Raw genomic sequence first — 19,646 nt, 5'->3', positions numbered from 1 at the left:
CATGCAAATAGTTAGAGATATCTCACTTTAGTAGAACTCAGCAGTCTTATCTCTAAGGTCTACAAGTAAGCTAGTGACCATTGCTGTCCCTGCCGTCAACTCCACCATTCCTCCCAGGTGTCGGGATCCTCATTCATGTCTTCATTTTGAGGAGTCTAAATAGCATACTTCTGAATTATATTAATCAGTACGGGTGTAACGGTACACAAAAACCACGGTACGGTACGTACCTCGGTTTTGAAGTCAAGGTTCGGTACGTGTTTTCGGTACAGTGGGGGAAAGTTTGGCTTTCTATGTTCCACTCGGGTGATGTAGTGTGCAGTAACTAATTGTACTTGTAGGGCTGTCAATGAATATTCTATATTGAAATTAATAATCGACTTGTAAACATTTTAAATAATTTATATAAAAACAGCCCCTAGTGGGCGGTCGTTAGTGGTTAACAAACCGTTGTATTCGTTCAGTATGGTACACACTGAAACGGTACGGATATACGTGTACCTTTACACCCCTATTATTCAGTATAATATATTTAGTCAAAGGTACTTGCTTTTTTGGAGCTAATGTTACGCGTCAAATTAATACGAGTATAGGATGTTTTTCTCACTTGAGGTGTAGTTTGACCATCAAATTTTCACAGAACGTTTAGAATCCTTCCATCAAGGCGGCACATAACCAAGGTAGTACATCTGTAAACACACATCAAATGCCAAAACAAACACGTACATTTGACTCAGAATTGTTTTATTGAAATCTGCACCAGTTTGTTTTGACTTCAGAAGTATATTTAGACATGGTCTTCAAAATGAATGGAAGTGAATGCGGCTAGACACCTGGGAGGAATGGTGGCTAGCTTACTTGTAATGACTTTACATAGAGGTAAGACTGCTGAAACTTGTAGTACCTGCAGTGATTGCAAAACAGTGTATAGAAGGAGGTGTAGTGGTTACGTCAGTCGTTTCCGGCCGGTCCACCTTGCTTGAAATGGCAATGTATTTCCAATGGACATTTCTAAATCGTCTTGTTTAAAACAAATAAAGCATGAACATTGGCATGTTCCTTTCTGTGTGTATTCATCCACAATCTATAGCTCAACATGAAACAATTCGCAAATAATTACGTATAATTTTATTTCAACCAAAAATGCTTAAACAATAATGTAACAGTTGGATAGAAGGGAACTCATTTTGTCCAAAAATGGAAAGCTTGCCAATGTTCATGAGGCAGAATTATTACAATAGCCGATATTTTCCCAATGATAAATCCCTATACAGGTGGACGGCGTGGGAAACTAAAGTGATGTCAGACTACACCTCCCTATTGAGCAATGCTACAACTTTTAAAACATTCCAAATACAACAGCATTCTTCTTGATCAATAAAAAAAAACACAACTCTTTGTTTTATCTCAACGGTACAAAAATAATCTTTATTGTTTTTTTATTTGATGGTTTTGCTAATGTTGCTGAAACCTACTCCTACACAGGTCATCAGGATCTTGTCTCCTCCTTTTCTCTCATCTTCTAGAGGCTTCTGTGGCTCCATCTTGAACATGATCTGAAAGAAATCTCTGATGTGCCTCAGGAACTCAATCCTGCGAGGAGAAAGAGAAACAGGAACACATAATTATTAATTTACATATTATACTGTACAAGACAGCTCCCTTTTGTGATATTTAGTTTTATTAATTGAACCCTTCAGATGAAGAATCATGAGACTTAAATCTATTGTAAACACGTTTATTTTCAGTTGAATTGTGATACACCACGCCAAAGTACTCAACCTCTACGGTCTTCAACTATGAATGTACACAATACTCTCAACTTGTGATTTGTTTTAAAAACAATTGTTCACCTGAAAACATAATTACAAGAGTTACATGGGTTCTTCATCTTAATTTTTGGTAGTTTAGATTAATGGCGTGACAGAAAAGAGTAGCTACCAAACCACACAAACATGTTTCCACTCAAAACTCCAATCTAACCCTAACTGGGAAACGTCTGTCTGAAATTATTCTTGGTAATACTGTCAGCGATCCAGGAATGTGTTTTGCAAACCATGTCTCTCACCCAACCCCCCCAACAAAACAAGGCATGCGTGTGTGTGTGTGTGTGTGTGTGTGTGTGTGTGTGTGTAAGCAGTGCACACAGTGTCCTGGGTCACCACCACTCCACACCGTCACCAACACACACGTCTGACGTCTGGTTGATGTCAAGGGTCACTTGTCTTCTATGTATTGCTGGTCTAAAATATTGACTGTTCTCTATAAACTCTACAGACACTTTACGTGCAGGTTCAGTGTCAACAAAACACACCGTCGTTCAAAGGAACCATGCCGGTTCAGATGAGCTATATTTTAAAATCCAAATTCTGTAGACGGAATGTTAGTGGTTCTGTGTGTTCATATTTATCGACAGTAAAAGGTAGTGTGCTTACATGATTTGGATTGACTAATTATACCTTTTAGGGTTCACAAACTTTCAAAATCGTCTTCATCATATGTACATCTTCATATATAGTACAAACACCTGCTCAAAACTGAATTCTTCCCGCATGCAATGTTTCAATGTGGAGGGAGGTCAGGTTTTCAGGATGATGCACATTGGTAAAAAAAAACATCTTGACTTTGACATTGACTACAACTGATTGAGAAGGACGGGGGTATTGAGGAGTGAGCAAGAGGAGGACGGGGGTATTGAGATGGCACTCCCAATCTTCAGTTATCATAGTACTGTACTTGACAGGAACACAGCACCGGTACCATGATAACTGAAAATGGACAGTTCATAGTCCACTAGCTCCTCCTCCTCCTCCTCTTCGTCCATGTCGGGCCGCGTGGTGGTGCTGAGCTGAGCAGTATGCAGGGTCTTCTCTTCAAGACTGAAGTACATGTTAACAATCATTTGAACAATTATTCAGTGTTACGGGGCAGTCTGATAAAAACCCAAGTATAGAAGATCTTCTTCTGGTACTACGTATATAGATATTGTCAGTGAAATTGTAGGCTGTGCACATTTTATACAGGGAGACACTAACTACATAGGTCAAACTGTTCACCCACAGGATCCAATTTTCCTCTGAGGACAATTTGTAACATCAGATTTTCTTTCCTGAGGTTTAAATGATCCACCCACACATACTACATAGCGTTTGATAATAACATATACCCCACGCATTACAAACAAATATACCCCACGCATTACAAACAAATATACCCCAGCATTACAAACAAATATACCCCACGCATTACAAACAAATATACCCCACGGATTAAACAAATATACCCCACGCATTACAAACAAATATACCCCACGCATTAAACAAATATACCCCACGCATTAAACAAATATACCCCACGCATTAAACAAATATACCCCACGCATTACAAACAAATATACCCCACACATTAAACAAATATACCCCACGCATTAAACAAATATACCCCACGCATTAAACAAATATACCCCACGCATTAAACAAATATACCCCACGCATTACAAACAAATATACCCCACGCATTAAACAAATATACCCCACGCATTACAAACAAATATACCCCACGCATTAAACAAATATACCCCACGCATTACAAACAAATATAGCCCATGCATTACAAACACGTAGAAAAACAGTGCGTTTCCCCAGGACTTTCAAACAAGATGGTGCTGAGACACAACCAGGGGGTGGTCCAGAGGTGGGCTGTGCCCCCCGATCTGGAGGCAAAAACATTAGTAATAAAGAAAGCCATTTCCTGTAATTTCCTGCAACATAAAAACATAATTTCAATAAAATAGCAAACACAAGGTTAAGTTCCAAATAAGTTAAATAAATAAAGAATTAATTCAACAACAAAAAAATATATAATATCTATACTCAGCAAGGCAGTTGAAGGGCTTGATAAAAATGAAGGGATCAAAGGTTGATTGGAAACGACATTGAGGATGAGATTGTTTTTCTCCCCTGGTGTTTATTTGACTGGTGTTTCTTCTGTTGGAGCAGAGAGAACTTTGGATTATTGTCCACTGCCAAGAGAGGAAGAGTATGATAATAATGACTAACCTGCAGGAGTAGAGGGCGCAGCGTGCATGCTCACATTTGTTTTGTTTGTGTGAAAAATAAATTAGCCACTAAACTTGCATGTACCAAGTCAAGAGTTTTAATTGTCACGGCATACAAGTATACAATGAAATGCGGGGGGTCTTGCCCGCAGCGATTGTGCATAATACAATAATAATAATAATATAATAAGAATCCAATAGAACGACATTGTGCAATAATAATTGACATTGTGCACATACCATCTGTATGTGTGAGATAGACTGCATTCGTTGGGAACAAGCCTTCTTAGACACAGCCATTGGCCAGACAAATCAGAGGCCTCGACTATAATTGTAGACTAATAATTGTAATATTTGGTAGCCTCTGGCATGTTCTTGCTGTTATTACTAGGATTACAAGATTGTCAAGGAGAAGAGCCAAACAGCTTGTCAGATTTAGTTCCATCTGTTGTAACAGTTAGCCAGACAGTGTGATTTAGTTATATCTCTGCTGTAACAGGTAGCCAGACAGTGTGATTTAGTTATATCTCTGCTGTAACAGGTAGCCAGACAGTGTGATTTAGTTATATCTCTGCTGTAACAGGTAGCCAGACAGTGTGATTTAGTTATATCTCTGCTGTAACAGGTAGCCAGACAGTGTGATTTAGTTATATCTCTGCTGTAACAGGTAGCCAGACAGTGTGATTTAGTTATATCTCTGCTGTAACAGGTAGCCAGACAGTGTGATTTAGTTATATCTCTGTTGTAACAGGTAGCCAGACAGTGTGATTTAGTTATATCTCTGCTGTAACAGGTAGCCAGACAGTGTGATTTAGTTATATCTCTGCGGTAACAGGGGCGGCTACGTGGCGTAGTGGGCAAGGCACTCGCCACGAAATGCTGGAGACGCTGGGCTCGTCAGTTCGAGCCCAGCGCTCCACATTTGCTTTCAGTTTAGCTGGTCGTCCGTACTAATACACATTGGCCGTAGTAGGGGGTGGGAAACTGATGGGTGGGGATCGGGCGTTGTGGACAGCGACTCCTACAGGTCGGTTGGTGCGCCTGCGCAGTAGAATCAGGAAGTGTCAGGGGCAGCGTGAGCCTCCCACGCGTTACTCCTCGCCACTGAGAGATCGAGCTGCGCAGGTGAAAAGATGCGACTGCTGTTACCTCAAGTACCGGAGGGGACTTGTGCTATGTATGACTTAGTCCACATTGCAGCCGGCTTGTGGGAGGCAAGAAACAGCGTCCGTGACAGGGGAGGGTTGAATTGGATGATACGAAATTGGGATGGGAGAAAATATAGAAAATGGGAGAAAAAGTGGATAAAAAAAAAAAAACTCTGCTGTAACAGGTAGCCAGACAGTGTGATTTAGTTATATCTCTGCTGTAACAGGTAGCCAGACAGTGTGATTTAGTTATATCTCTGCTGTAACAGGTAGCCAGACAGTGTGATTTAGTTATATCTCTGCTGTAACAGGTAGCCAGACAGTGTGATTTAGTTATACGGTATCTCTGTTATAACAGGTAGCCAGACAGTGTAGTGGAGAAGATGCTTTTGTATCCATAGAAGTTCTGAAGGCATGTTGAACCTCTGTTATTTGAATCCAAAATGGAATGTTTTGATCTGCGGATTCAATTAAAGATGTAAGATGAGTGTGTGTGTGTGTGTGTGTGTGTGTGTGTGTGTGTGTGTGTGTGTGTGTGTGTGTGTGTGTGTGTGTGTGTGTGTGTGTGTGTGTGTGTGTGTGTTTAACAGTGACTTACGTGTAGGGGGAGAGGGGTCCCAGCAGTGTCTTAGAGACGTCCTGTTGTCCCAGGGTCATAAAGAGCAATGCTAGGCTCTGATTGGACGAATCAATGCAGCCGCCCTGCAAAAAAAAAAAAAAAAAAAAAGTAAATCAGGAGAAAAGAGAGAGGAGGGGGGGTGTGCTTCAGGAGAAAAGAGCGAGGAGGAGGGGTGTGCGTCAGGAGAAAAGAGAGGAGGGGTGTGCGTCAGGAGAAAAGAGAGAGGGGGGGGTGTGCGTCAGGAGAAAAGAGCGAGGAGGAGGGGTGTGCGTCAGGAGAAAAGAGAGGAGGGGTGTGCGTCAGGAGAAAAGAGAGGGGGGGGGTGTGCGTCAAAAGAAAAGAGAGAGGAGGAGGGGTGTGCGTCAGGAGAAAAGAGCGAGGAGGGGGGGTGTGCGTCAGGAGAAAAGAGAGAGGAGGGGTGTGCGTCAGGAGAAAAGAGCGAGGAGGAGGGGTGTGCGTCAGGAGAAAAGAGCGAGGAGGGGTGTGCGTCAGGAGAAAAGAGCGAGGAGGGGGGGTGTGCGTCAGGAGAAAAGAGAGAGGAGGAGGGGTGTGCGTCAGGAGAAAAGAGAGAGGAGGAGGGGTGTGCGTCAGGAGAAAAGAGCGAGGAGGAGGGGTGTGCGTCAGGAGAAAAGAGCGAGGAGGGGGGGTGTGCGTCAGGAGAAAAGAGCGAGGAGGAGGGGTGTGCGTCAGGAGAAAAGAGAGAGGAGGAGGGGTGTGCGTCAGGAGAAAAGAGAGAGGAGGAGGGGTGTGCGTCAGGAGAAAAGAGAGAGGAGGAGGGGTGTGCGTCAGGAGAAAAGAGCGAGGAGGAGGGGTGTGCGTCAGGAGAAAAGAGAGAGGAGGAGGGGTGTGCGTCAGGAGAAAAGAGAGAGGAGGAGGGGTGTGCGTCAGGAGAAAAGAGCGAGGAGGAGGGGTGTGCGTCAGGAGAAAAGAGCGAGGAGGAGGGGTGTGCGTCAGGAGAAAAGAGCGAGGAGGGGGGGTGTGCGTCAGGAGAAAAGAGCGAGGAGGAGGGGTGTGCGTCAGGAGAAAAGAGAGAGGAGGAGGGGTGTGCGTCAGGAGAAAAGAGAGAGGAGGGGTGTGCGTCAGGAGAAAAGAGCGAGGAGGAGGGGTGTGCGTCAGGAGAAAAGAGAGAGGAGTGATGTGCGTCAGGAGAAAAGAGCAAGGAGTGATGTGCGTCAGGAGAAAAGAGCAAGGAGGGGGGGGGGGGGGGGGGGGGGGGGGGAGTGGTGCGTCAGATTCTTTCAAATGCACTCCATGAACTTGTGGAAGCAGATCGATACCTCAGATACAACATCCACAAGCATGGCCATGTAAACAACACAGTGGGAGAGGGCCCCACAGGGCACTGGGTTCCTAGGATGTTTTTCCACCCCAGGGCCCAATATAGGGAACTAGGTCTCCCTGTGTTTATGTTTAAGTAATATATACAGTATGTATACTATAATAAAGTTGGTTCAACTGCAAAACATCCCGTTTCCAGTACATATCTTTGTCACAACTCTTTGATAACCATATTTGAGGGATCCTTGCTAAAATCGTGTGCAAATATCAGCCAATATATCCATATCTGATCTTTTTTACTCCCAAATGTCGGTATGGGCACCAAAGACCCAGTACTGGTCGGGCTCCAATATGTATTGATGTACTGAGTAATGCCGCTGGGGCCTCATCCCTGCTACAGTTGAGGTCAAAGACTATTTTCATGGAAAATAGAACAGTAACAGCATTCATTCCCCCAAGAACTAAACTTTTGGTGAAAAGATATTCCGTTTGGTTTGTTACATTTTAATTATATCTGAGTGACTGTGAAATAACTCCATTATTACAAGGAGGAGACAGGTTGATGTGTCACCATTACTGATTCCTCCTAAATGATCAATCTCCCGTCACATTCTTTGGCTCCAGGCCCACGATCCATTTTACAATGAAAGGTTTGAGCCCCTGCCTTCTAAAACGTTTTTCTAGTCGATGCCCATGTGAACCATTCAGCTCCATTGTATAGGAGTGACGCCAGATATCTCAAACAATCTGGATGCAGAGAGAGCACTCCTGGTAAGGGGGGGAAATGTTGTGTTCGTTTTCTTTTTATTTTGGGTGAACTGCCCCTTTGACTCATCGACTGCCACGCTATTTTCCCATCTTTACTCAATGGTGCCAGCGTTATTGACCGTTTTCGCAATGTTTGCGGACCCATCGTGTGTTCTGTATTATAGCTATGGAGACAATAGTATGGCTCATTTGACAGGCATTGTTGATAGTCCAAGAGTGACTTACTAGTTCATTTCTACATACTGTGTAGTTTGTGCGCTATTAGACGCTAAACATCTGCCCTTTCCTAAATAATCCAGTCTTTTTTCATATATCGCAAGATATGGCGTGTTATATGCATTATGCCCAAATCGTTCTGGTTGCTCGCATGAAACCCCAAATACTTCCAAATCAACCATATACATATGCGTCTTCACAAAATCATCAAGGGGGGGGGGGGGTCGTTTTAACTAGAAGCTGCGATCGTTACAAAAAGCACAGTGTGCACCCATTCTTAGTATGTCCTTATGTATGGGGTCAATGTAGAACCTCGAGTAATAACGTGACAGCTGGTCAGCAGTAATATGATTCAATTACATAATTATATCATCAAAACCATGGCAACATTGTCTTCAGATAGGCACGTCTGAGATTCTGTCTGAATAGCATTAGTTATCTGTCTAGAGCCCCTTTTGTGCATGAGGCACTCCTGATCTTCACTGCATATTAACTCAGAGGGGCTGTGTGTGCGAACGCAAATGTTTCAAATTATTCCATGTTTTTGCTCAATAATGCCCGGAAACAGGACATAGGATTATATATATATATATTTTTTATATCAAGTCAAGATGATATGCTGGCCAGTTTGCTCAGCTGTCTGCCTGAGGATGAGAGATATGAAGCGCTGTTTGCTCGTCATCCAAAAAGCATAAAACAGTTTACCCTTATTTAATTTCAAACCTTTAAGAAGATTTGAGGTTGCCCTCATTTGCAATGATGTCGAGTTACATGCCAGTTAAATAAATATTTTAAATGATGCCCCTCCGTACACAGGTGGAGGAGGTCCCTTTCTGCGCCATGCTTCGCCCTTCCCTAAACCATAATCACATGCTGTGTGCGAAAGGGCAACTCCAGGCAATACCCGCACCCTATTCCCGGGGCATTGAGTTCATGTGCAAGAGGCTTAAATGAGGCTAAAGAAATTATATGAATATGTACATTTCTACTTGTACAGAGCCTAACAAAAAACAATATCATATTTTTGTCAATTTGCAACAATCTCTTTTCAGCGTTGGCATAATTCTTTAATGGACATAACAAACTTTTTTCCAATCACTTTTACTAGTTAACAAGCCTAAGTCTATCTTCTCTCTGTAACGGTGATAAAATCAAATTCCGATGTTTTCTCACAAAGTAGCAATCAGTGAAATGATATGGTATCACTTACCACTGAAAAACATCTGCCAGGTAATGAGCACAGTACCATCGGGACCCATGAGTACATCAATCAAAACTTCTAACATACAATTTCCATCACCTGGTCCTTGACTACACTGAACAAAAGGCTTTAACTTTGCCTCTAGGCATAGACCAGAGACCACACAGCCGACTGAATTTGCGCCAGCTCAAAATAGCAGCTAGTGAGGAACTTCATATGCGACGGGGAGGACTTCCTCGTGGGGAGACAAACTACCACCAACCTTATGGAGAAGTCCCTAGAATCCTCAATCACCAAAAGTCTGGGCCCTCCCCAACTGTCAAAAATTAAATAAAAACGTTTCGTTCTGTGAATTTGCACCAACTGCCACCTTCATACAACAGATGAAGCAAAAACTCGAGATCAAAACTACAACCAATTACAATAACTTTCTTCAACGGAGCGAAGCATTTCTCAATTGTAATTAAAGACGGTCCGATTCCAATGAAGGACGCTAAGAATAGCAAACCGTAAAATTACTACTTAAGGTTTTAGTTCGACAGGAATGTGAGGAAACCCAAAGACAGGATCCAGGCTGAAGGGTCGAGGTCTGTGTGGTCACGAGAGCGCCGGGCTATTATGTCGTTAGGTGAACGGACTTGGAGAAGGCGGTTCTGAGGTTAGAATGCGGCCTAGTCCAAGACCTTTCTCCTTCGAGAGGAGTGGGGAGGACAAGGAATTCTGCCGTAGTTTTTAAATCAGTCAAAAGTGATCAAGAGCTGAGGTTTATAAAATGTTCTAATTCAATGTTAAATGAAACTAACTGACTATCTAATCATTCATCCTCAATTGTGTCTTAATAGGTTTGATATGACAACATTCTCATGCCGAAAGGCTTTTCGATATTTGAATTTGGAAGAAAATCGGTTTTCCCAAATTGACTTCAAGCTAATTAAAAGCAAATTAATCCAGATCCAAACAATCCCGCTTTAACTGTAGGGCTGAGCATCTCTAGGAACGCCTCTTCCTAAGCAGTGTGATCAGCATAATCTAAATCAGGTTAAATATAATAAATTTGGAGGGAAAACTGAGGTAAAAGACTAGACAAAAAGATCCACCAGCGTTAAGTGGTAGTTGGGTGAGTAACTTCCAGGACAAACCTACACTTATTATTGAACGATCTCCAAAAACAATTAGGTCTATAACCCAGGTCTTTAAACAGACGTACAAATACAAACATCTACTTTAAATCAAGTAAATCAGAGTTGAGTTCACCACTTACGTCGGCTCCCCTCCACTGTCCGATGTCACTTTCCAAAAGAAAATGTCCATTCTTTGGTTTTTGGTTTACTACAACCACGAGCGCACTGTACTGATTAACCATAAAACAAACACACACACACGCATGCCCATGTCCTCAAAATGGGACCCTCTCTCTCTCCGTTTTCAAACATTAACAATCCCCACAGTAGAGTCCAGTCTCTGTGGTCCGTCATCCTCTCCTCTCCTCCTTGCCTCTCCTCCTCTCTCACGGACAGCAGTCACCTCGATGTGGGTGGGATGTTACCACCAGCCAAATGCTGTTCAAGTCTGGCCATGGAAATGGAGCAGGCGTCGATATATTCTCCATAAAAGAAACTGATCTTGGGTCAGCCATTTTAGCATCTTCAAAAAGAAAAATCTGGAAAGATTTAAGCTGTAGAAATGTCTAAATCACCGGCCCCTGAGACTGCGAGACGGACAAGTTAGCCCCTCCGCCCTGTTGCCTGGACTAAGAGAGCAGTCCCAACAATATTCCTCTTTGAGGGCTAATGAGGACTGCTCTGCCCAGCTAACTGGACTCACATGGTTCTTATGAGACAGGGGTGAGACGCACAACCACGCAGTGGCAAACTCAAGTCACAGACCTCACTGAATATGTTTTGATGAATTGGAGTCTTTTTTGTACGTGTACGTGTACGTGTGTGTGTGTGTGTGTGTGTGTGTGTGTGTGTGTGTGTGTGTCTGGTGAGGTCAGTTATGCGTCTTATCGTTATCACATTAAGCTGAAAGACATGCCCCACTAGCACAATGACACGCCTTCACACCGACCAAACCTCGCCTAACAGTTTCCCGTGGCCTACCAATTAAGACACCAACGAGCACTAAACCGTTACTTAAAAAACACAGAGGCAATAGTCAGTTCTAGTGGTGAGTACAGTCCAACAGCTAACACCCTCACGTAACACATTTGAAATCAGATTATTTTCCCTATTATGTAAAGGGTGAACTCGTGCTACAAGCTTTTCTTCTTTTGTTTTGTTTTAATGACAAATGAAGCGTCTGAAAGTGACTAAAGTGGAGATAATGTGATTATTAGGTTTTTGAACAAAACGAGTCGTAGATCGCAAAGCTAAGTGGTCTTCAACAAAGCACACTACATGTTAGCCACCACTAGGGGCAGAGTGGCTATCAGTGAGAGAATAACTGACTGGACTGAGTTAGTGTCATTGCCAGTCATAGAGGCGTTTTTGCATTTAAAAGAAAAAAATTATAAATGAATCGAGTTTATAACCTTTATCTGCTGAACTCTCCTCAAAGTCTAATAGTGTTAACCCACCCTGAGAGTGCATGGAAACATGCCAGCCTTATAATACAGCCGTATCATATATCATATACCATATATGATAACATTTTGGTCTTGAATCATACTGGTAAGACTAATTAAACATATTACATCATGTCACGCGTACTTTGGATGGCCCTCGTCTTTATGTATAAATCTTGGTGGAACGACATTACCAGCGCCACTCTCTCTCTATCCGACTATCTCGTGGTACGTGCTAATGTGCTCTGTAAATAACGTTCATATTGTTTTGATATTCACAGCTGTGTCAGATTAACAAATTAACCAAAATTACTACAGGCATCCAGTATGCCAAGTGGCTCACGTGACAGAGAGTGAGAGTTAATGTGTGTGAGAGAGAAGTAGAGAGAGAGGGAGAGAAAGGGGGAGGTAGAGGGGGGGGGGAGAGAGAGAGAGAGCTGTCAGTCTGTCAGCAATATTAAGGCTCAGATGGTCTTTCATACAGGGATTAAAGCAAAAAAAAATCTCCTGACTGAACTTTTTTTCTGGCCAAGTCATATTCTTATTTTAACCTCTACTGTATTTTTTTTTTAATAGCGTTAGCGTTTTAAGGGAGCCTACTTGTAGAGCGAGCCTACTGTCCTGACTGTGACTATAGAGACCCTACTGTTGTGTGCTGGAGAGCGTGAATGCAAGTCTTGTGGCTAGCTTCTGATTGATGGCGAGCTAGCACCCCTCCCCACTTTGAACCATGAACTAAATGGCTTGTTATCATACAAACAAGGGACTAAACACGTTTCGCAATTATGCCACAACAACAATGGACAGTCTCCTCCCCACCGTTTGTATATATTTATTTACCACCCACTCACTCACCCCCTCCTAATGTACAGTCTCCTCCTCATCATATGTATATATTTACTGTTAGGATCTCTGGGTAACAGTACTGTATATTTGCATATCGTATATGTGACAAATGTAACAGTACTATTACTATATACCTGTAAGGCATGTATGTCCCTATGTCATAAATGTCATGATGTCATGTGTATGTTGTGTATGTCATAAATGTCACTATGAATTGAAAATGGGGGACCCTGATGATGTAAACAAGACAAACGCCTTTCTCTGGTCTACATCCCCTTAACAATTGTGTGTATTGCTACTGGATTTACAAGATCCAGAGTGAATGAATGAATGAAAACTTTATTTAATACACGAGACCCTCTTCTTGGGACCAAGTAAGGTTTTGTCGATAATCCAATGTATAGTTACAACCCCCCCCCCATCCCACCCAACCACCTCCAATGTACAGTTTCTTCGTCAAATGTATATACTCTTTTTAGACTATTTTTGTATCACAAACAAACAATAGGCTACTGTATTTGTAAATCTGGTATGTCATAAATGTATAGATGTAGCAGTATTGTCTATCTGTATGTCATGTGTGTCATATATGTTATGATGAACTGAAAATGGGGGACCCTGATGTAAACAAGACGAAAGTCTTTCTCTGGTCTGCATCCCCTTAACAATTGTGTGTATTGAGCTGTACTGTACCCATTCTGCAATCTGTTAATAACAATCAATCAATATTTAACAGATTGCAGAATGGGTACAATACAGTACAGCTCAATACACACAATTGTTAAGGGGATGCAGACCAGAGAAAGACGTTCGTCTTGTTTACATCAGGGTCCCCCGTTTTCAATTCATAGTGACATACATGACATACAGGTATATAGTAATGTTACATTTGTGACATATATGATATGCAAATATACAGTACTGTTACCCAGAGATCTCCCGGACAAATGGGAGAAAGACGTTTATTGAGCTTAAAAACAATTGATACCGCAAATAACGTTCTGATTAACAAAGTCATTCGTTTTGTGGCATTAACGTTATCTAGATTTATCAACATTCATACATTTATCAGAAAGCGAGCGGCGCAAGCACACACACGAAACACCACCAACAACAACAACAACGACAACAACACACTGCTTGTCGCGTAAATAACGTTCTGATTAACAAAAGGCATTCGTTTTGTGGCATTCACGTTACCTAGATTTATCAATAGCAATAGTAATATATATGTTTCTTTAGACTAGAATAAGTCAAATGAACTTACGGTCTCGTAAAAAGTTGCCGCATGGTGTTGATGAGTCAAGTTTACTCGCGAGTAGAGCTAGACGCTAGAGAGTCTCAAAATGGGCGCTTCCCATTGGTGCTGAGCACAGCGGAGGCGGGTGAAAGGGCTGTAAACTCAGAACAATCTCGCCTTCTGGTTGGTTGCATTTGCCTGAGAATTTGCCGATTGCTCGCAAATGACTGTTTGGTGCGGCCGCGGTAGGGGAAAAAAGGATATTTGACGCCTCTGATTGGCTCAGGTTAAAATCCGTCACGACTCCAAATCAAATGACGGAATCTCCAAATCAAATGGACGGATATCCGTCCCAAGACGGAACGCTTTAATGCCTGAGTCTTTCATAGCGGCATTCAGCCCAGTCTATTTCTCAACATTACAATGAGTAGAAAAGAGCCTTGCTGGTGTATCACACAACATCCCTGAGATGAGATGACTGCTTTACCACTCTAATGGTGTGGCCATGCTCAGGTACTACACCAGCATGGTACTAGTACATTGGCATGGTACTATATTGGTAATAGGCTTGGGCGGTATGACGGTATTAAGGTATACCAGGGTATTTAGAAATACCTACGGTATTGATTTTCAATACCGTCCGTCACCGTCAAAATCACAGATGCGCTTCAGTTTCTATAACAGTGAAACGGAGTTTTGAGTGTAGTGCACACACTGAGTGTAGTGCACACACGCGCCAGCAGAGGGCGAGACCGCTCTAGTGGAGCGAGTGGGTCACAACGGTGTTCACGTTTTACGGTAATGTTGCGACAGTGCTGTGAAAATACCGTAAAGCGTTGTGACGAGAGCAGTGTTGTTGTGGAGCAATCCGTCTCTTATTATATGTGAACTAAAGAGTACAAGGTTTACACAACAGCCCCCACCCGCCTTTTTATTGTATTTGTACCGTCCTGTACTATCCGCTGTCAGCTGTTTATCTCTCTCTGTGAGCTACTGAGCTTGAATAACTAGCGTTAGCTCACGTTAAGTAGCGTTAGCTCTGCGGCTAATCTTAGATTACCCTGAACTAAATCAATGACTAGGTTATAAAGCATTCGAGTAGTTTTCACTGCACATAGAAGTAGCCAAACAACGGGAGCATTTCGGGAGCATATGACCAAAACCCAGGCAATTTCTAGCCCTTAAGGAATCAAATAGTCTGCCATGGCTATAGGCTAGATGCTAACGCTAAAACGGTGCAGGCTTCTACCGGTGCGGGACTACCATTCTGAGAGCTGACAATGATTTGTTTACTTGGTAACACGTAACCCCCCCCCCCCCCCCCCCCCCCCCGCTGATGAAAATGAAAGTCATACCGTCAAATACCGTGCACCGGGGTATTATAACAAAGGTTTGCCGGTTTGAAAATAAGGATACCGCCCAAGCCTAATTGGTAATACATTGGCATGGTACTATTGGTAATACATTGGCATGGTACTATATTGGTAATACATTGGCATGGTACTATATTGGTAATACATTGGCATGGTACTATATTGGTACTACATTGGCATGGTACTATATTGGTACTACATTGGCATGGTACTATATTGGTACTACATTGGCATGGTACTATATTGGCATGACAGTGGTACTACATTGGCATGATACTATATTATATATATATAATATTATTGGCATGGTAGTTAAATGGCATGGTACTATATTAGCATGGTACTACATTGGCATGATACTATATTGGCATGGTACTTCAATGGCATGGTACTATATTAGCATGGTACTACATTGGTACTATTTGGCATGGTACTTCAAAGGCATGGTACTATATTGGGGCGGCGTGGCTCAGGGGTAGAGCGGGGCGTCCAATGATCAAAGGGTTGGTGGTTCGAATCCCGCTCAAGCCCATGTCCATCCCATTGCCGTTGTGTCCTTGGGCAAGACACTTAACCTACTTGCCTTGTATGAATGTGTATGCATGTGAATGAATGTTGGTGGTGGTCGGAGGGGCCGTAGGCGTTGATTATTCGCCACGCTTCCGTGAGTCTGCCTCAGGGCAGCTCTGGCTGCAATTGTAGCTTACCACCACCGGTATGACTGTGTATGAACGAATAATGGACTCTGTGAAGCGCTCTGAGTCAGAGCAACAGTCAGTCAGAGAAGAGCGCTATATAAATCCAATCCATTATTATTATTATTACTACATTGGCATGGTACTACATAGGGTTGTCACGATAAACATTTTGGTTTCGATACTATACCAATATGAATTTAGATACTTTTCCTCAAAATCAGGGAAACACTCTCAGATGTCAAACAATGAACAATGACAAGAATAAATAAATAAAATTAAAAGCAATGGCATTCAAAATGCTGGAGAACTTTTTTTGCACTCAAAACAGTTGCTGTACATGTACAAGGTTTCTGAACCCAGCTTTCTCAACTGTATATATATATATGAACTCTGCGACTGCCCTGTTGAGCCTTTTATCATCTTTGGACTAATTTGTGTACTTAACACATTGCCCGCCGGGCATTGTGCCCATCATTGTACCCAGTCTGCCAGCGCTATAAGTCTATGGAGTGGCTCACCTTCTTTGCATGACTATAACTTTTTAAATTGTATTGCTATATTGACATTACTATGGCCCATTCAACATCGATTATCTATCGTTCAGGATGTGGGAACGTTATACTTTTTCATTCATACATTCATACAAAAATACCTTCTAGAATATAAGTATGTTTTTATCGTTTTCTGCAGTAATTCCTAGAACGTGAGTTATAGGCCTAAACGCATATATAGATTATCGATTGCCGTTTCCCCCCTATACACGCTATATTAAAAAATTAAACTGTATATGATCGGTATACGTTATGCTTCATCATGCGTGGAGGAAAGGGGGGGGGGGTCGTTTATAATTCCCTGATCATCAGTAACTGCTTTATGTAGTATGGGTGGATATATTGATCAGATGGTTTGCAAACAAGGAAACTCACAATTGGGTTGAAAATAACGTTAGTGTCCTCTTACCGTGGGTCAAAGAGACTGGCGGTGAAAGATCCCAAGTATACGACGTCGATCGCCTAGGTCCATTTCCGGTTTGTATGTCGCAATAAACGCCGAAATAATATTGATTATTAAGTTTAGAAAGCGATCCATTATGTACATTGTGTCTGTCGGGAGTCATGCAACGATATCTGACGGCCTGATGAGTTTAATCGACACACACCAGCCATATCATGTAGGCGAGTGTAACTCGCCCGACCATCCACCAGGCGGCGGTATTGAGCCGTCGTTGCCTTCACCTTTAGGGTCCAGCTGCAGCGTTGCGGGTGTATATATGAATTATGAATGCCATGGCGAAAAAATTTAATATTGATCTCAAAATCGCTGGACAGCGTTATTGGCAGAATTCGCATGTCGAGCAATATCGCTGTACAGCGTTTTTGGCAAGGAAAGTGTTAATATGCTGCTAAAAAAAGCGGAGTTTAGGTTGCTTCTGAGTGGGGGGAGTCACTCTGTGAGCCAAATGCAGCAGACTTCTGTAGTTAAAAAAAGTTCAAGGGGTAGAAAAAGTATGGTTGTATTATTATACATTTGTCATAGCAGAGGGCCTAATTAGTTTGAGATACCATATAACCTAGAAAACATTTTGATGAGTGAGACTGATTATAGCCTATCATAATCTAGAACTAGGTTGTCATATTGTAGGCTGTTTAACAAAAATAAAATAGATTTCCGTTGTCTTTATACAGTATGTATGAACCATTAAATGGGCAATTGTCAAATGTCTCTGTATAAATCACGTTTTTGACTAAGCTATAGAAATGCAGTGTGCATCAATTAATTTCTGTTGTGGGTAGGCAACAGGGGAGGCTGTGTTTACTAGCTTTCAGCACGGCAGTTTAGGTGTAGCTTATTATTAGGCTTTTCAATTTATTTTCTATTCTTGCGAATAGCATTGTGGACATTTTCTAATGCTCGTATAAGGAACTGTAGTCACGAGAGCTAGCATAGCTCGTCCAACGAATGTTGGCATCAATGACATGACTACAGTACTGATAGTTATCATAACCATCGACAATCGCAGTGAGGATCTTTATTGATTAACGTTAGCTAGCTAGCTAGCTTTAACTAGAATTATAGTTCGCTAGCTATATAAGCCAACGTTAGCCGAGTTTATTCTATGCAAAATGTGCTAGCTAGCCAACGTTAATCAATAAAGATCCTCACTGCGATTAGTTAGTTATCATAACCATCGGCAATCGCAGTGAGGATCTTTATTGATTTACGTTAGCTAGCTAGCACATTTTGCATAGAATAAACTCGGCTAACGTTAGCTTATATAGCTAGCAAACTATAACGTTAGCTAGCTAGCTTTAACTAGAATTAATCAATAAAGATCCTCACTGCGATTGCCGATGGTTATGATAACTAACGTTATGTGCTACAGTAGCTCCTATCAGTACTGTAGTCATGTCATTGATGCTAACATTTGTTGGACGAGCTATGCTAGCTCTCGTGACTAGTTTGTTGTTCTTCATTCCAGAAGGTTGCTTCCGGTAAACTAGCGCAACGTCACCACTGACAGCAGCGCTGTGCTCCAATAGGAAGGCATTTGCATGCATAAATGAATAGTAATTTAAAAAAAAAATACAGTATGCGGTACTATACTAATACCGGTATACCGTGCAACCCTACTACATTGATACAACATCTACATGGCACTACATTGTTTTTCTGAGTCTCAAGTACCAATTCCTATTTCCATGGCAACATGATCAGGTTGTCTATAGCAGGCAGCCATTAAGAGCGGAATAACAACACATTTAAAAGTAGATTCTTGGAAAGTGGAATAGTACCTCCAAAAGCCATGAAACAGAAGAACTACAATTTGAACGAGTAATGTCCGATATGATAATTAACTGATTTTGTGGAGCCATGTTTGAGGTTTTATTACCTCTATTCCATAATAGTGTTATTATCAGCCCTTGTCCTAAAGAAAGGGCTTTTCTCCTTACTGTGCCTCTGTGGTTCTACCCAGAGTCTGTTTCTGTAGCATTCCATGCTGGAGTTGTTGGTCATTACCAGGGAATGTGGGTAAACAAGGGCAGCAGCCTCTGGCTGTTTACGTGTTGTCATGCAGGCAAACACTGATCAACACTGGCTGGCCAGCCAGCTCTGTACACTGTATGTGTGTGTGTTTCCCAATGGTGCATACTGTACAATTTCATTTAAAAGTGAGTCCCAATTGAACACAGAGTCCCTTTTACCGGCCAGGTATAGCTACACATTTTGACAAATAAAGGCTGGCCTCAATGGGAAGCCGGGTCTAAATGAATTGTTAATTGTCAGCAGTGAGACATACTGTATATCCATTATCTCTCTGTCCACAGCTGATTTGGCTTTGATCAGATGTGCCACTTGGTAGCTCCACTTCTGTAGCTCTCTCTCCCCTCTCTCTCTCGACATACCGTAATACAAATCCATCTACCAGACATCTGCACAACATAGACCACACACTGCTCCTCATCATCACAACGATGCTTGCTAGTACATAATTTTACCAAACTACAAAAATACAGCCCGCCTGCATGACAACTGTAATTTACTCACCATTAGTAGCAACTAGGGGTGTAACGGTACACAGAAACCACGGTTCGGTACGCACCTCGGTATTGGTGTCACGGTTCGGTACAACAGGAA

The 19,646-nt window shown here is 42.2% G+C and overlaps 1 protein-coding gene across 1 annotated transcript in view; it reads right to left on the bottom strand.

Annotated features, from left to right (window-relative positions):
- Positions 1 to 88: 88 nt before the first annotated feature.
- Positions 89 to 19,646, bottom strand: part of rcl1 (RNA terminal phosphate cyclase-like 1) — a 39,998-nt gene continuing 20,440 nt past the window's right edge. The window contains exons 8-9 of the mRNA XM_084325200.1: positions 5,804 to 5,907; positions 89 to 1,593 (exon numbers count right to left, since the gene is read on the bottom strand). Coding sequence (XP_084181326.1) covers positions 1,440 to 1,593; positions 5,804 to 5,907 — 258 coding nt within the window. The 3' untranslated portion in view covers positions 89 to 1,439. The remainder of the gene's footprint in view (positions 1,594 to 5,803; positions 5,908 to 19,646) is intronic.

The sequence above is a fragment of the Notolepis coatsorum genome, assembly GCF_963971535.1.
Source record: "Notolepis coatsorum genome assembly, chromosome: 11".
Lineage (NCBI taxonomy): Eukaryota > Metazoa > Chordata > Actinopteri > Aulopiformes > Paralepididae > Notolepis > Notolepis coatsorum.
Note: the sequence above shows the minus strand (reverse complement) of the source record. Positions and strands in the feature narration are given on the sequence as shown.